This window comes from Ammodytes marinus (genome assembly GCF_949987685.1).
Source record: "Ammodytes marinus genome assembly, chromosome: 11".
Taxonomy (NCBI): domain Eukaryota; kingdom Metazoa; phylum Chordata; class Actinopteri; order Uranoscopiformes; family Ammodytidae; genus Ammodytes; species Ammodytes marinus.
The window spans coordinates 8,689,662-8,708,558 of record NC_137215.1 but is presented as its reverse complement, the minus strand read 5'-3'; the positions used below and the strand labels follow the sequence as shown (position 1 = coordinate 8,708,558).

Below are 18,897 nucleotides of genomic sequence, written 5' to 3'. Positions count from 1 at the left end.
TAAAGTGTAGTTTTATAAGCCGCAGTGTCATAAGCATAAATCATCACACTCTGAAGTGCCATAGAGAGGGGAAATAAATCGTTGTCTGGGCATACAGCAAGAGTTGACGTGTGTACTGTGCACACATGCTGAGATTTGCAAAAGCAACCAACTGTTTACATTTTATATACCACCATAATTTCCAATGACATGTAGTAAAGCATTACAGACTTAAACAAAATTTCACCAAAACTAGATTTGAAAACATTCAGTAACATGTGACTACTTGTATATGTCAACAATTGTGTGCAGTTTGCATTTAGGAAAACAAATTATGAGATATTTACCAGCCAATTCTTGAAAAATCTACTTTTATGATTTCTATTCATTATTATTTTCCGGTAACGTAATGGGTATTTAGGCATTTAATCTCTCTATGGTTCAGTGATGTGTGCTTGGCTTTAGAAATGTTATGTATGCATCTCTTCCTCAAGCATAGCAACCACTTTCATTATACATGTAATTTTAATGAAAGGATGCATTCAAAATTGCAATCACTGCATTTAAGTCTTTCAAAACACATTGATGTTGGATCAGGTCCAAGTGTAACTATTTAAAGGAGTGTCTATTGTAGGGGCCACAGATTTTTCCTGTACAGTAAAACAATCTTGATAGAGACTGTCAGCATTTGTGTTTTTTCGCAATGATTTAACAACCTTGCGGACATAGTTTGGTCTTCCAGAAATCCTCATTGCCGCAAAGCCTTTAAATACCAATGGTTTCATAATATTAATACTTCATACAATTCATAATTTCTCTTGACAGGTTGTTCGTGGGAACTTTATCAGAAATACATTAGGTCTATAGTTTACAACTTGTGGTAAGTGTTGTATTTTAAGACTCAGGCACATAGTTGAACTCTAACATGTGTACCACAGGAATTTCAAAACACCACAGTCCCAGAGAGCAAGTCATGGGAAGCACTCATTTATTTACTCTATATGTGAGAGGTGGTTGGCGGAAATGTTCACTAAGTTAAAGAAATGGTGGATGGTGACTCTACTTTAGTTTTGGTTCACATACTACTGGTTTAATCGTTAAAGAAAATTTGATTTAAAAATAAATTATAGGGCTTTGAAAAGTGTGCTTAAAAGGAGACGAGACACGAAATAGTGACATGAAATATATGAACATAACACATAGCTAAGCTTGTGTGGATATTAAACGCACAGTGTAATTTGTAGCAGCCACTCATATTTCCATCGCCGTGTGATTTCAGTTTGACTCCAGGGGACAATTTAATGATATCCTGATATGAAGGGCCATAATTCATGATAAACTGCATTCAATATTGTTGTGCCACTCGTATCTCCCAGGCATAATATTCTTTTCACATAATTGTCTTGTTCCCAATGTTATGAGTAAAGGGGATAGTTGGTGCCATGGGGATAGCTCTGGTTTGGTACCATTTGCTGCCATACACTTTCACTGTTGTTTGCACTGTTGTACACTGACAAATAGTTTGAAATGAATCTTCAAAGTAATGGCATTATTTTAGCATTTCATTTCTATTTCAGAGTAATATCTGCCAAGAACACGTGACTCAGTTTTCAGTCATACTATAATTAATTGGCCACGTTTGTATACAAACTATTGGCATTTCATATGTACAACAAATAGGTGGAGAAACACATGGTCGTTCAATTAGAAAAGCAACCAGATCACCCAAACCAAGAGAAAGTATTTCTGATACATTATTGATACATTTATATAATTTCACATACAAGAAACGGCTACATGTAGAAAATGTATCATTGTAGAATGTCAAAGGCTAAACTCACAGGTTGTCGCAGTGTAATACTACCTGTTAAACAAACTGTACATTAGGTATTTGCATGATTGAATATTATCACGTAAACATTTTATACCATGGAAATACACAAAATGTTAAAACCCAAAGGCAGAATACATGATATATTTCACATTTAATACATTTAATACATTTAATCATTCAAGCACTAACCCTTTACTGCATACATTAACGTCATATTTATAAACCTCTCCTTTCCCTTTTACAAAGGATCTTTTTAAAAGACCTCCTGAAGTCTTTATTGAATACAGTGTATATAACAGGGTTAAGTGAGCTATTGCAGTAACCAAACCAGAAAAACATTTTGAACAGTGTCACTGGGACACAGCAGTCGGCACACACAACAGTGAGTGTGTATGTGAAGAAAAAGGGGAACCAGCAGAGAACAAACACTCCCATGACCACGGCCAGAACAAAGGTGAAGCGTCTTTCCCTGTACTGCCTTCCTTTCCACTTGCTCACTCTCCCACAAGGCTGTGTCTCTGCCTTTGGAGAGGTTTCTCCAGGCTTCACCTGAGCCATCTTGGTTGTTCTCATCCCCCTCTTCTTCATCAGGGAACATAGGATGGTGTCATTTCCATCTGAGGAGGACGGTTCTTCCTCCACGTCTAGCCCGTTGACCTCTCTAGCTTCCCACACCTCCACCTGCCCCCCTTCTCCATCTTTCCTCTCAGGGTTGCCAGGGTTACCGTATTCTTTTTGCCTCTCACCTGGAGGGGCTCTTGTTCTTTTCTTGGCAATCAGGTAGATTCTAACATAGACCGTAATCATGATGACGCAGGGTGCAAAGAAAGAGGCAGTGCTGGAGAATATGATGTACCATCTCTCATTGTTGACTTCACATTCGTGGCTGTCATTTTTGCCCTTGTCCTTTTTCATTGTGATCAGTGGAGGGAATGAAATGATGGCCGCTAACACCCAAACTACAAAGACAGTCCATTTAACCCTGCGCGGTGTCCTTCTCCGGTTGTACTCAATGGCTTGGGTGACGGACCAGTACCTGTCCAGACTGATGGCACACAGGTGAACGATAGATGAGGTGCAGAAGAACACGTCCAAAGCCAGGTAGATTTCACACCACACCTTACCAAAGAACCAGTAACCCATCAGTTCCTGTGCTAAAGAGAATGGCATCAGTAAAGTGGCGACCAGTATGTCCGCACATGCCAGAGACACTAAAAACAAGTTCTGAGGTGCTTTCAAGGCACGGCTTGTAATCACAGCAATTACTACCATGACATTGCCAAAAACCGTTAGCAGGATCAGGATAGCCACCAGGATCGTTAGTGGCACAGAGGTCTGCACAGTGTAAGGGTGTCTGCCAGGCAAAGTCCCATTTCCGTCTGAGAAGTTAAGGCAACGCATCAGGAAGCTGTCAACAGTCTATTAATATCATCCATTCAAGAACACAGCGTCGGCAAATTGAGTATTTTCATTTTGTTCACTGGAAGATATTGTTGAAAGAAATATGTGCTCCTTCCCTCTTTGTCAGTGGGAAATAGACACTAACAGAGAAAAATAACAAGAAAAGTGAGTTTTATATTAAGAAGACAAAACAGTAATTGAAGGAATAAAGGGAACTTTGATTTATATCCAGTGTCCCACATTAGATAATTAAAAAAATAAATCTACAGTTTGAAAAGGAATTCTTCATCAACCAACCTTTTTAGAATAAAAACTTGCCGGTTAGTCCTTTTGGAAGACGACTCATAAAACAGTGTTAGTAGAGATAGTGCTGGCTCAGGCAGATCTTTTCATCTGGTGCGGCTGAAGTGGAGAGTTTGTCTTTTATATGGGCTTGATCTGACGCTGAGGATCTGTGGTGCTGGCTCTGCTTCAGTGACAATGGGAATGGGCGGAGTTCATGTCCTGCCGGAGATTTAAAAGCAATTTGATGTTGCTTCCAGACCTGAAACCATTAGCTGATTATGACATAAACAGTATGTCATAATATGAAGTATATTACATTACAATGGGTTAAGACTACCATCGTTATGGTTTTGTAGTTCTATTTAATGAACAAAATGCTCAGATGTATCATAAAAGAAAAATTGCTTTAGAAAATACCTGAATCTACAGAGAAAGTGGTGCCACTCATTTTAGAGAGCAATCACTAGTGCAATAAAACAGCAAGCACAGTACATTTGCAGGAACGAAACTGTCAGGCAGACAAATTATTGCTTTCCTGATAGCAAAATAGAATAAATCAAAGTGCACTGAGACATTTGGCTGTTTGAAACAAAACTATGGTCAACTACATGCAAAACAATGTTGCTGTACATTTTTTTATAAGCACAGTTTAACTTTTCATTGGACAATATCATTTTGACAATGATGATGGGGATATTGATTGTGGAATTGTCTTTGTGTGTGTGTGTGTGTGTGTGTGTGTGTGTGTGTGTGTGTGTGTGTGTGTGTGTGTGTGTGTGTGTGTGTGTGTGTGTGTGTGTGTGTGTGTGTGTGTGTGTGTGTGTGCGTGCGTGTGTTTAATTTTACGTAGGACTATATGTGGGAAGTGAATATGATACTATTTTGTAGTCAGTATGGGGAAGTGAGCAGCAGAAGACTGTAGATACCATTCTGAGAAGAACCGCTAGGGGGCGCTAAATAAACACTGCTCACAGCTCTTTGGTCCATGCTTTTGCACTCGAAATGATCCTCGTTGTCATCGCGAGATTTCTCGTATTTCCCGTGTTCTATTTGTGTACGGGAAGAAGGAGCATAGCGCACTGTTGTTCTAAAGCACTCGTTTTTGGCACATTTGCGTTTTTAAATTGACTCTTCACTTTATTTATCGGTCAGGAAAATTTCTACTAAGGTAAGGTTACACATTAACTCTTTGTTTTTCGATTGCTAGTTAGCATTAGCTGTCGAGCTATATATTTACGCCGACGAGAGAAGGCCGAAGGATGATGCTAATTGTTAAAGCGTTAAGCTAACATGTATATTATGACAAATCACATGTATTTTCTTTGTGTTTTGAGTAGCCCTGATGGCACGCATTTTGCATTGAAGTTAATACACACTACATAAGTTATATGTTACGTTTAGGTTATCGATAGTTCAAGATGGCTTACTAATATAGCATTCGCACCGTTTATCTTATCGACCATGCTAAGACAGCTAGCAAACTTTTTCAAAAAAACTGTCTAATTTTTTGTCAACACAGATGTCAGACGACTTGGTGAAACAGTTAAATAGCTACAAAGCCCAGCTACAGCAAGTAGAAGTTGCCTTATCTACCGACCAAGAAAATGAGGACCTACTCAAACTCCAGAAAGACTTACAGGTGTGTGTACATGCATAAAAAACTGTTATTCGCTCACTATTCAAGAAGATGTTAAGAATCTGATATTGTTGGACCATGTGGACGTAAATAGAGGCTAAAGTAATTTCATTTTTACTAGTAATTTGATACTCAATATTTAATGTGCTTGATTAAATTCCACTGAATTTAAATCATCAAAATATTTTACCCTCAAAACTCACCCTCAGCATATAAATGTTGTGTCCACTCTTTGAAGTTTTGCACCCTCATATAAATTCATTCTTAGGTATTCACTCTTCTACAGGAATAAAAACCTTGCGTTCTTCCCTTGTTTCCATACATTTGCAGGTCTCCAAATAACTTGTATTCTTTTAAAGATAAACCAACTTAATTAACTAGAAATTAGTGTGTACTATAATTTAAGCCCTCCCAAGTGTATCTGTTTAACATTTTAATACTGAAATGTGTATCTTAAAAAAAATACAATCCCTTATTGTACCATTGCCACTTTTGCTTACTATTTTCCAATGAGAAAAGCTGCCTAGCCTACAATGAATATCTAACTCCCCATTTTTAATTGTGTTTTTTCTACAGGAAGTCATTGATTTGACAAAAGACCTCCTGACCTCACAGCCCACTGAAAGCGCTTCCAGTAACAATGCCTCGGAGACAGTCCTCCCAAAGCTCGGCTGGAAGGTGGGGGACAGGTGTATGGCAGTGTGGAATTCGGATGGACAGTGAGTGTCACTCGCCCATTCTCATGAAACATTACAGCTGCATGCCTAATAAACATGCAGTTTGAGTTTTTTTTAAATCTGTAGTAGCGTAGTATATTTATGGATTGTGTTTTATCCATCCTTGCCAATTGTTTATAAATAGGCCTGTAAACTGCAAGTCATTTGTATGTCCCTGTGAACAAAATGATCAGCCTAATGAGTATTATTCAGGGAATTTTGTCCCATGAAATGAAACCTGGTTTAGCTGTAATTTCCTCCATATCATAACATTTACTTACTTACTTACTGCCCTTTATGCCTAGTGGCATGTACAAAGGATATCATAACATAGCAAGCCTTAATTTGTTTCCTTCCTCCCCATAACACTGAAACAAGTGTAAAGACGAGTATCTGTAATTTTATTACCTAACGATTATGTTTGATCGTTAGGTAAAATCATATTATGTAGAGCTTGAGTCTTTGGCTCATACTCACCTGCTTACAGACGTGATTCTTTGGCAGGGTGTATGAAGCTGAGATTGAGGAGATAGACCGAGAGAACAGCACTGCAGCTGTTACCTTCTCTGGATACGGGAATGCTGAAGTGATTCCTCTGCAGAACCTCAAACCATCGGAGGAGGGGAGACGTTCTGATGACGATGGAAAGCCAAAATCAAAGTATGAGCAACACTTTTGTGTGCCCCTCTCTCTCTATACATGCATACACATATACATATCTTTATAATTCAAGGCAAAGATTGGGATTAATCGGTATGTTCTCTATTCTATTTTTTTTTTGTTTGGTGCCTCCGTCTTTATAATTATGGTCAGCCCCCTTTTTAAGATGTGTGACACTTATAGGACATGTGCGTAGATGATGAGGACTAGTAATCTCTAATCTGCTATCTCCATTTGCGTCATAATGCCATGGTGGGATTTAATGAAGCTGGATGCACTGTAGATGGTTGGCATGTTTTCATCAAAATGAAACCTCAGCAACTCTGGAAATATACGCATGTTGCTTTCTTCAAATTATACTGTATGTTGGACACACTAATGTTGTTTTATATTGTGTTTGACTGTACTGTATGTGTACATCATGGACTGTATTTTAATGTTTCTCTTCCTTGTCTATTTTTCTAGGAAAGAGCAGATAGCAGAGCAGAGAGAGTATAAGAAGAAGAAAGCCCAGAAGAAGGTTCAGAGGATGAAGGAGCTGGAGCAAGAGAGGGAGGATCAGAAGTCAAAATGGCAAACCTTCAACAACAAAGCCTACTCAAAGAACAAGAAAGGACAGGTACGTTTTATTTTTTTTAAGAGTTCTTACATTTTATGGATTTTAAGGGTAGTTCTGGAAACCAGTGGTGCATTGATCGTGAACCTGGACAATAGTTTTATACAGGGGTTCCCAACCTTTTTTGTTCCAAGGACCGGAATGTTCATAAAAAAAAAAAAAATACAGGGCCCAGTTGCCATCTTAATGCCAAAATTTGAATATGCAGCAGAGCATTTTGTAGAAATGTTTAAACATGTGGCTCACAGCGTGGTTAGTTTACTTTTTACTTTTTTTTTATGCAGTTGGTGCAACAAAGGCCAAAACATTTTACACTTTACTTGGAATGATATTCCAAAGTTATTAGAGCAGCTGCTCTAGAAGTCTCCTTTATGATCTGTTATTTTTCCACTGCTGCAGTTTTGTAGTAAATCTTTGGGATCATAAAAGTTTGATTGCAACCAGTGCGTACACAGTTCATCAGCTGAATGCATCGCTCGAACAGCCATGATTTTAAGATCCTACATGAGCTTTCTAGTTTAAAAATATTGAACATCTGTTAGAAAAAAAGTCAAACTATGGACTAAACAGGTATGAATTGACATGGTGACATAAAATATTTTGTGGAAAACACTGTCCCAATCAATATAATGTCAAATTTGATTTAAAGTTCTCTAAGCCTGGTATTGCATACCACAGTGTGGTGCATGAGTGGGCCTGGTAACTTAAAAATAGTGACACACCATCCATTGATAACTGCTAAAAGAGTGTGTGTGTGTGTGTGTGTGTGTGTGTGTGTGTGTGTGTGTGTGTGTGTGTATCCTCATGAATTATATGTTATTTCAATCATTAATGAATGTATTTCTGTTTTCTTTTTAGGTGAAGAGGAGCATATTTGCATCTCCAGAAAGTGTAAATGGAAAGGTGGGAGTGGGAACATGTGGTATTGCAGACAAGCCTATGACCACCTACAATGACACGTCAAAATACAATGTCAGACATCTAATGCCACAGTGACCTGATATATTGTGTATATAATCCACTGTATACTAGCTGTATCGGTGCTTTCCGTTGTGTTTATACATTTATGTTTCTAAAGTAAAGAAAGCTTTGAAAGGAATTGCTTGCACACCATTGTTTGATATATTGATATAGTTTCCTCTATATTATGTAGGTACAACAAACATTTAAAAGGTTGGGGATTTCCCCTGCACCAAAACTCAATTACCGGTTCTGTAGGAATGGGAAGTAGTGTTGTAGAAAAGCTGTAGAATATGCCATTTGTGTCCAGGTTCCGATGAGGCCAAATACCTGCTAAGATGTGTATAAACATACACCTGTAGACTTGGTGTGTACATTTAAAGCTGGGTTTTAAAACCACAAATCCATTGTGGGGGAGTCTGAACATTAATAATGCTGTTGATCTGATATGGCTGAAATTTTCATTTAATGTCTGTGTGTATATATATATATAACAGTGAAATAAACATTGTGTTGTTTTCAGTTTTTTAAATAACTGCTTCCACCTTATTTTCACACTTTTTACATTTACTTTTCATGGTGGCTCTGTCAGGTCCTGTAGGTGGCAGTAAAAACTTAACAATTATTAATAACTCCATTGCATGAGCAGCAATGGTTAATACAACCCATTTTCCCATTTAAGTTACATGACGTTATTGTTTGGTCCATTTGACTTTGTTAGTTCAAAATGCTTAAGGTCCATGTTTACTGCAAATCTGAATTATTTATGTATTATTTGAACAAAATGAAGACTACTACAATACAGTAGTCTTAACACAATACACTGAAGTTGAATAAATGAACATTAATGGTTACCCAAAATGACAACATTGGACTATGTCTGGGTTGTAGACGTTTATTAAGATTCCAGGGACAGTTATTAGGAACTGTAACAAAGTACTAGCAGGGGACCAGCAGCACATGTTTTGATAAAAATTCACCGTGGATGGCTGATTGAAGCACGAGAGAAAACATTCTGGGGTGTGCTTTGACGTACTTCCTTAACAGAAGTCTTTTTCGTAGTGCATTTCATAGTTTCCCAAACGGGTTTGGGGGAGAAAAAAAGACCTGTAAGAAGGAACTTTGTGCAAGAGTCATCTACCCATGTTAAGACACAATTTGGTGGTGATCTACTTAGGACTTGGACCAGATAAGTACAGATAATGGTCATATTGAAATGACTTATTTGGTTTCATTAATTCTAACAGGTCAGCAGTGCAATTCTTTGTGACAAAAATACATTGAAATATTTATAGGAAGGCTCCAAATTTTAGGATTTGAACTTTTTCTGCCACAAAACAAAAAAGATTCAGTATTAAACATTGGTGTAAAAACCAAACTTAGTATTCTGGACTCTATCTGCTCTGCTGTTGTTCATGCTACATGCATGATACTTCCAAAGCACGTGACAACATGATTAGAAAAGCTACATTGGAACTCACATGCACCATAGCTTTTTTAGATCAATTACAATCATTTTTCCTGCTGATAATTAAAGATTCAAACCACTACTGGGACAAGTGGAAAACTAGTTAACTGCAATCTGGTGTTGTATGGACAGAGTATTGTGCTGAATGCAGCAAACATTGAATATATGATAAAACTGGACATATTATTGCTTGAGCCTTGTGCTTGGACAAGTGGAGGATAGCTTATTACTGTCTAAATATCATATCAAATAGAATATGCACACAGATGTTTTGTTTTTTCAAAAGAAACACCATTGAGTAATGCATTCAACCTATAGCACTGTGTGTGCTTCAGTGGACATTAATTCCATAACAAGTAGTTTGCTAAACATTAAAAGAAAAACAAACAAAAAATCATTCAAGCATGACCAAGACCTTGCTATGGAAAACTTAAATATACCAAAAAATAAATACTATAATCATTGCAAAATAAATTAGAATAATAACAAGGGTGGACAATGCCACCTGTTTGGATAAGACTGTATTTCAGTCAAGCGGAGCTGACACCACATGGATCGGCAATGGTAGTGGGAGCTAAAGCAGAGATTATAGAAGTGTAATAAACATTTTGGAATGCAGACATTGTAGCCCTTGCCACTAGCTTGTTCACTGACTGAAGTGCTGTCTGGATTTATTATCCAAAGAAAAAAGGGTTGCTTGTTTTTTTACAAGGCAAATGGAGCAAACGTTCCCAATGGTGATCTTCTAGCTGGTATTGAGTTTGTTTGTGTTTTTGCTGGTTTCGGAGGATCAACTTGACTAAAGGAAGAGTTTGGCCTCCAGTGTTGGACACTGGTGCAATTATGGGTCCTCAGGATCAGTATTGAGTGCAGGTATGGTAGATTCAAGCTGACAATTGGTTAAGGGAAAGGTGATTGGTTAAGTCAACCTTTTAAAATGGGAGAAACTGTATTGCCCAATAAGTTACATTTGAGGCTGCTGTGTCCCTTGGCTTTGGGAAGGACACATTTTTAACTTTTAAATTGAGTTGAACTTAAGGCTGGTTCTCCTGGTGGAATGGGTGTTTCATTTGTCGGTTAAAGGTGGGGTCGAGGCTGGTTCTTCTGGAGACGGTTTACCTAAACTGCAAAGGAGAATGGAGCTGTAGACTGCAGCTGATGTGAATGTATAGGCTGGTGCTTTAAGCAGAGAAGGCCAGTTTTAGACTGCAAGTGGAGTAGCCCTCATCACTGGCTGAGCTCTGCAGGCTGCTGTGGTCATCCAGGTCACTAGCACCACCGATGCTTACACTGTCCATTTCTCCAAGGGAGAACTCAGTGCTTTCCACGTCAACTTCAATCTCCTCTGCTCGAAAAACAAAAAGAATGCACAAATTAATACTAATGATGCTGATTATATCTGAATCCTTCAAGTGGAAATATTTTAAACTCTGCTCTCTGTATGTGTTTTGGTGACAAATACTTTTAACAAACAGATTAGCATTACTAGCTCTCATTATAAAGGCTGTGATTGAGACCCTTACCTCTGTCAGACTCTGCACGGTCAGAGTCCATGCGGGAGCCCAGGCTGTCCGTACGGACCCTCTCCCTTTCTTCGTGAGGCTGCAACTGGGCTAGCTGCCTCTGCAGGTGCCTTTGCTCCCTTTCTAAGGTATCCAGCTGGTGCTGACTCCTTCGATCCATCTCTTCAAGTTTCTGAAAACAGCAGAATGTAGAAGAATGATTTGTATTGTTGTCATGTAGAAACCTAGATGGGATCAGAGTTTTATGGATCCGATGTGCCACATGTGGTGTTTACATGAATTATTTTGCACTATATGACACCATTATGACTACACCTCTTACATGTTCCCCATGAATAACATACTATATGAATGAGAGGATGGTGAACTTGTCTTGTCTGCAAGGTTGTGATGTTAATGTGTAGTTGTTGGCTGCTGTCAAATGTGTACGCCCCCTGTGCATTCTAATAAATTATTCAACACACAAGGATAGAAAGTTGCTCATGGGATTCTAGAGGAAAAGCTGGTGTCTGTGTGAAGTAGAAATAAGTTTGGTATGTTGTCCTGCATTTGGCAGAATCATTTAGAATGTATTTGTTTACTACAACTTCTACTACCACCTTACCCGTTCCCCTACTTTGGTACCTCGGTACCTTGGTATATATACAGTATATAGACATTGTTGTTTTTCACAGTGGCACCATTTGCTGTATTGTATCCGCTGCCATGAATGGTTAATTTCCTCTGTCTCCCATGTTGATTTTCTAAATGACTGTGCCATAAGGAAGATATTTGCATGCCAGCACAAATTCCTTATGAATACATGTTTGAAGATGTTTTTCTGGTTTGGAGCATTTGTTGAACTTACATTAATATGGCATACCATTTGCTTATATATCAATAAATGTTAAGTATTCAAGTGTTATATTCTCACACACAAATATACCATAAGGGGTTTTTGTGAACAAGAATACATTCTACAAGTGCTGAAAGTATTAAGCAATCTTTGAAAAGGTTTGTATGTGTTCTATAATCAAAAATGCAGTAAAATGGCAGAGCATTTAGTTTGGTATAGTGAGAGTAGCACTTATCCATGCTTTTCCTGTAGCACAATACAGGGTGTTACTTATTTTTACTTCCTGCAGTTGTGAGTTTGTTGCTGGATGCAGCTGCACCACTCATAACCTCTGGTTACAAAAATACACAGCAGCTCTCAGAAGCCATATTTCCTGGACTTCAAACAGTCCAATGTCAACAGATGACACCATAGTTACTTTTATCCATCACCCCCCAAAGTGATAAACTCCCACCGATTGCTGCAAGGATTGTTTTTTTATTGCAGACCTTAGTCATCCGTCGACTGCTTCCCACTGCTGGACCCTGCACACACTGAGCTTAAGAAAATCCAATATTTCCCTCCCAAAAAAACGTGTCTTTAGTGTAACTGCAACCATCAGGGAGCCTCAGTGTTTAGTGCTTGATGTTTAGAAGCTACAAAATCATTGGTCCCTATCGTCAGACTCAGGCAGTTCAGATACACTCAATGGTCCATTCAGGAAGGCAGGTTTCACAGCCAAGACATATTTTGTGCTCTCAAGCCCAAGGGTCATTGTAAGATTCACAATGTCCTGCAGTGCGAGAGACACAAGACCTCAACCAAGACTCAATATCCTACAAAGGATAGTCCAAGCAAAAGCCAATGGGAGCTTTGTTAAAAGGGAAGGACAAACTGAAATAACAAAGCAGATGCCAGCAACCATAGTGTCCTAATGTTGTGGCAAAAGTGCCTTAAGGTGCAGTTTATCCAATGGTTCTGAAAAAACTGACTACTTGCTTTTACTTTGTCAATATGTCATTTACCACTTAGAATTTGAGGTGATAACAATTGAGCACCAAACTGGTGTCAGTTTGCCATAAATGATGTGTGCCGCGCTTAATATTAAGTTCTGGCATGAAAGTGACCTTAATAGTTCACAAAAAGTGTCTTTGTGTTTATACCTTGTCAGCTCATTAGACACGCTGCTATGTATTTAACTGTTACTATTAACACATGGCCAGTCAGGAAAAAGAAGCAATTGGAACACTATATACCATGCAAATACGTTGACGTCATTACTCTTGAGCGTTATACTACAGGAGTTGCCAGACTACCACACCTTGATATGTGATTTGGCCTTGTTGAGCAGTCCCAGTGTGGTGTGCCGACTGCACTCTGGTCCCAGAGGGATGAGGGACTTCAACCTCTCCAAACACAGGCGGAGATGTGCTCTTCTGTGGGAGGGAGGAACAAAAAGGGTCATTTTGACGACATACATAGAGCAATGTGATTTGCACAACAAGTACACATAATAAAAAACAGAAAGATGATTTTTCAGACGTATGTGCTCTGCACTGAACCTGATTAAGTTGCATTATTATATTACTTCCCTAACCAATTTGATTAGTATTGTGATAGTTAAGGCTACCAACTATTTGATTGGTCCTGATCAATTCTATTTAAGGTGTCATTAAAGGCCTACTTCACCGGTTTGAATATGAAGGTGTATTGAATTCTGAGATCCTATGTAGTATAATTGTGCAAAAAAAATTTAAATTGGTTCATCCTAGCCTGAGAAAAGGCAGAAAGAGCGTTTTTTTAACCCTATATTAATCTTACTGTGACATCACAGTAAGATAAATATAGGGTTAAAAAAAAAACCTTACTTTGTAAATATTACTGTGATTTCTCCTACTGTGACATCACAGTAATATTTACAAAGTAATTTTTTTTTAACCCTATATTTATCTTACTGTGATGTCACAGTAAGATTAATATAGGGTTAAAAAAAACACTCTTTCTGCCTTTTCTCAGGCTAGGATGAACCGATTTTTTTTTTTTTGCACATTTATACTACATAGGATCTCAGAATTCAATACACCTTCATATTCCCACCGGTGAAGTAGGCCTTTAAGTATGTGATGAGCAATGTAACAGTCAAGGTATTCAGGCACCTCATTTATCTGTTTATCCATTTTGCCAGTTAGCAACACCATCGTATTATTTTGCAATTACATATGGATCCGTCTGGCCCTAGACCCGGTACTCTGTTTCTCATCCGACAAGGCCTCTAGGTCCGTGGTCAAAATTAATTCAGCAACTGGCAAAGGACAATCATAGCCTTTCAAATAAAGGAGTAAATGTAGGTCAAGTTGTGATGTCATCTCTTCTCTCTGCATTGGCCACCATTTTGTTATTTAAAAAAAAAAGGATGGTCCAATGCGAAACAAGGCTTCCCCTTGAGGATTAAATTTTCCTCATTGGTTACTGCATCTCTCAAACCAAGATTCTCCTGCACATGGTTAGCTCATGAGGGTTAATAAGGCATAAATGCATAAGAATAGATATGCCCTGACATTTATTTTCCTGCTCCAAGCAGAGGCTGTCTCATCCTGGAGCAATAGAGGCAAGCTGCTGTTGGGTTTGCAGCTGAAAATCTCTCAGGAAGGAGCCTGGTTGTCTGGAAACAGACTGTTACCATTTGCTGACTGGGGAAATATCTGCATGTCCTTCAGGAACAGTGCTGCTACTGAGGCTAGTTTAGACCTCCCTATATTTGCCTTGCAAAAAGGCATGCTGCTATAGTGTACGTATAGTGTAAGAAAGCCTTATTTTAAATCATGTGATGATAATGAGTTGATTTATAGGCCGTCAGTACATCTGGCTTTGGAATGGTTTGGTCAACATATTTGGCATAGCACCAAGATATGTAAACCTGGCACAATGGAGAAAGCCTGTGGTTTATCAGCTTGAAGCTCCATTTTGAGATAGCTGGCTTATAAAATAACCTCCATGTGTACCTCATTTGCTATAGCAGTTTAAAAGCAGTGGCAATTGTGTCTTTCTCTCTCTTCTGTATGACTTTTGCACATCCGCATTTAGAACTTTTTATGCATAAAGAGAAAAAATAGATTGAGGTTAACATCTGAGACTACTGAGCTAATCTCAATATTTCACTATCTTCATTGCGCTTTGTTTTCATGTATTTTATTATCCCTCAGTGTAGTCTTTCAGTTCTGTATGTGTATGTTCACAGACATGCATACAAATTACCTATTAAATCTTGTTTTACTCACCTATTTTTTTCCAGCTCATTGTGTGCTGACCTGTTGAAATTATAAATGAAAACCAAACTGTTACTCAAGTCTTAATCATGCAAAATACAACAAATACAATATATATTCTACTATATTTGAAGATTTTTTTTAATGTAATCCTACCTGTTCAGAATATTGTCCAATTTCCTGTTCTTGAATTTACGCTGTTTCTGTTGATGTACAGCCTGGGTCGCAGGGTACGTCGAAGCATACCCATGCTCACATTCTGGTGATGAGAAAAGATCAAGAGGATTAGCCTGAATAGATTGTACAGTTGTGCTACAAGCTAAAGGCCTTCTGAAGGCTTGGATTTGCATGAAGCATGTGTCTTTATCTGGCCTAAATTCAAACTTACATTTAAATGTGTGACTTTGGGCAACAACACATCCTTGGAATTACAATTCAAATAACTTAAATTCACTGTTATAGACCACTGCAACAACCCTTCTTTGACAATGTTAATATAGCAATATACAGTCATACATGTTATTCTACTGTATTCTCACTGTTGCTTAAAATAGAGCCTAGGCCTACATTTCCCATGAACACTACATCCCAGTAACATACGACGTCAGACTTGAACCTGCATTCGATTGGCTATCTGCAGTGACTCTAGCGCTGGGAACATGTGGGCCGACCAATGAAAACTTTACAATTTGTTCCATGTGGAAACCATGTGAACAACACATACAAGGAAGCAGCAGCTGCATCTGAGGATGATAGGAGGGCTTTGAATTGGATAGTTTTAGTGGAAAAAACTAAATGAAAAGAATTGTCTGTGCAACAGAGTCCGTGGGGGCGATATTCTTGAGTGGATGCTATAATGCAATGTAGGAGTAGCCTAATCGGGAAAGGAGATAAACTGTGATAAAATATCAGATTGGAAATTCTCAAATACTGCAAATGTCTAGGCTAACCTAAAAGTTCACATATGCAAACTATTTTTAAAATAATGAAAATACTGGATTGCGTCGTGTGAAATCAAGAATGCAAAAGCCCAGTTTTAATGGGAGCAGAACATTTAGCTGCAGGCTATTGTTGCAATATAATCTGTCTAAGTCGATGCCATTGCTTCCTGAATTTCAAAATGTAGGCAATTACTACGACTTATTTTCAATATGTGATATTTTTCAAGTGTAAGGTCTATCAGCCTACAGTTTTCAGTAGCAGGTGTATCATTGGCTGCCTTCGAGACCAGTTCGTCTGTCCGCTGCGCGTCTTTTGTCGCCTTCGCCTCTATTGTTGTCTGCTCGGCGCATTACGTGTTAATAATATCCCGTACAGCCCGTGTTTACTTACTTCCGCTGCTCTTCTCGATATTTTCTATGTAATTTGCAGCATCGAGCAGCACTTGCACGTTCTTCATGAAAGTGCCGATTTGGTCCATTGCGGAACCTTTGGAGTATAAAACGTCGCTGAAAGAATAGTCGGACATCTCTCCGAAATCCTGCTGATCCATGGACGCATCAGACTCCGACAGGACCTCTTCTTCGTGTTTCAGCTCGCTGTGTTGTCGCATGTACTTTACCATTTTCACTTCAGGCTTTTGTCGTTTTGTTTTTTGGCAGGGGGGGCTTTGACAAATAGCCTAAGCAGCGCTGAAATGTTTCTCCTTGTCCCGTGTGTGTGCACAGAGCGGATGACTGAAATGAACTAGGCTCGATGGAATTGCAGTCCTCCGCCTCAGCCACTTGCCCTACTTGGTGGATAATCCCTCCCACTAACGCATGCACATTGCATTCATTGTCAACTGTGCTATATAAACCCTCATTATCAATATTTCAGAAGAGGAACAAATTGCACACAGTGCCTCCTTTCGTTGGTTACCAGTGCTGCTTTATTTCAATTTGCATGAACATAATAATTATGACAATAAGAGCTGTCTTTCTTGTGCACACAATTTATGTCTGAATGTGTGGGAACAGACTTTTAAAAGTGAAAAGCATGTAGGCCACATGATAGCAGACACTATTCGGTGCAAAATGGACATAGGTAAATTTTCCTTATTTTTGGATAGGCCTATATGGATATATGAAAGTCTGAAATAAAGAAATTATTATTGGTACTTAATGATTATTTGCTCACTTCTCGCTGCATCCCAACATTCTGAGTAATACATTCATATGATTCTAGAAGCAGTTTGTATAGTTCTGCTGTTCTAAAATAATCATAAATCATATAAATAGCAAAGTAATAAAATTAGTAAAATGTTAGTTTATGTCAAAATGAGACAGCTGCTTCAGTCCAGTGAACAACAGAATTTACATAATAATGGAAGGGAAAGTACATCAGTAACCGTTAAAGTTGCCCTGCCCTTTGTATTAAAAATAAAAAATAACCTTGAAATTGAGTTAACTTCTAACTTGGTGCACTTCTATTGTCCTTATCGACTGATTAAGAAGTCATTTTGTCTCCACACTGTGAGGGGATGTAGGAGGACAGAGGGGAAAGGGCCTGCCTTTACGAGGCTAGCCATGCGTGCAGGACTGTGTTGTGCCTCTGAGACAATAGGTGCAGATGGCTGGCCCACTGCAGATGTGGCCAGGCCTGTAACGGACGCCTGCCAGAGAGCACACCCTCCCATGGAGTCTATTTCAGCTGCCTGGCAGGGCCTGACACACACAGACGCTCCTGATCTGGACGCTGAAACAGAGAGAGCACTCTTTAAAGGTGTATTCAGTGATTCTGGAGAGTGCTTGTTGTCAAAATCACTTTTTGTCCATACTGTGTGTTTGTTGAAAAAATATCTGGTTTTAATAAACAGTTTAACGGAACTGTTGCTAGCTATGGTGGCCCCCCTTTGTTTACTTTGTTTAGAGACTGTGTTTTTTTTTCAACGCACACAGTACAGACAAGCAGCAGATCACAAGGAGATATTCACCGATTTTCACAAAAAGGGATTTTATCAACACACGTTCTCCAGAATCGCTGACTCCCCCTTTAAGTGGTACAAACACATGTCTATTTTTGAATAGGGGTGTTTCTCTGCTATCAGGTATTTTTAACATTGATTAAGGCTCTTAATTGTCGATGGAGTACCTTCCACATAACACCAATGCGAATGTAAAAAACTCAGGCATCATGTACTGCTACCCATGTGGAGTAGGAGAGATAAATAGAGTCAGGCATGGGTGGATAGTTCAGCAGGGCACCGGCAGCATTTAACCAGGAACAGGCTCATCTTGTGCAGACTGACTGACTGTGCGTGCGACTGCGTGGAAAGCTGACCCGCTGTAGGTTGGTTGAGAATGTGACCCCAACTGGAGTAATCTGAAAAGCCTGAGGATTACACCAGTGGCTCGGCTGTCACAGAGGAGGCAAAGTGACACGGCGCTGGTGTGTGTGTGTGTGTTACTTTTTATGAAAAACAAAACATCCCAAGCTGGTCCCACACAGCAGGGAGTAACCATATAAGACATTTTGGATGAACAGCTATCTCTCTTATCCATCCAATGCTATCATAAAAAATGTTGGTCTCGGATGAAGCATTTTGCAGCAGCAGTCTCCTGTTGTTTTAGAACAATAGCTGCACTTTGCCCCGAGGTCACGGAAGGACACTTGAGCAGGCCAGACGTGTGTCACCTGCTCCTTCCTCTCCTTATCACTGTCAGGACATGGAAGAGCTCAGCGCTAAACATTGCAATCCACACATTGTAAGGGATTGTTCAGATAACAAGTTTGGAACATGGCATCCGTCATGCTTTTT

The 18,897-nt window shown here is 39.0% G+C and overlaps 3 protein-coding genes across 3 annotated transcripts; 1 reads left to right on the top strand and 2 right to left on the bottom strand.

Annotated features, from left to right (window-relative positions):
* Positions 1–2,029: 2,029 nt before the first annotated feature.
* LOC307257370 (alpha-2A adrenergic receptor-like) lies at positions 2,030–3,214 on the bottom strand (the record flags this gene model as incomplete). Its single annotated transcript, XM_080036594.1, has 1 exon — positions 2,030–3,214. The coding sequence occupies one exon, from the start codon at positions 3,212–3,214 to the stop codon at positions 2,030–2,032; it is 1,185 nt and encodes a 394-aa protein (XP_079892720.1).
* Positions 3,215–4,528: 1,314 nt separating this feature from the next.
* smndc1 (survival motor neuron domain containing 1) lies at positions 4,529–8,612 on the top strand. Its single transcript, XM_080036614.1, has 6 exons — positions 4,529–4,667; positions 5,019–5,138; positions 5,712–5,854; positions 6,356–6,511; positions 6,977–7,130; positions 7,986–8,612. The coding sequence occupies exons 2-6, from the start codon at positions 5,019–5,021 to the stop codon at positions 8,121–8,123; spliced, it is 711 nt and encodes a 236-aa protein (XP_079892740.1). The 5' UTR covers positions 4,529–4,667; the 3' UTR covers positions 8,124–8,612.
* A 2,124-nt stretch (positions 8,613–10,736) lies between these two features.
* On the bottom strand, positions 10,737–16,722 carry LOC307257786 (max-interacting protein 1-like; the record flags this gene model as incomplete). The annotated part of the gene is made up of 6 exons (XM_080037105.1): positions 10,737–10,900; positions 11,079–11,250; positions 13,214–13,328; positions 15,171–15,200; positions 15,315–15,417; positions 16,491–16,722. 6 exons carry the CDS (start codon positions 16,720–16,722, stop codon positions 10,737–10,739), a joined length of 816 nt encoding a protein of 271 aa, XP_079893231.1.
* Between the last annotated feature and the right edge of the window lie 2,175 nt (positions 16,723–18,897).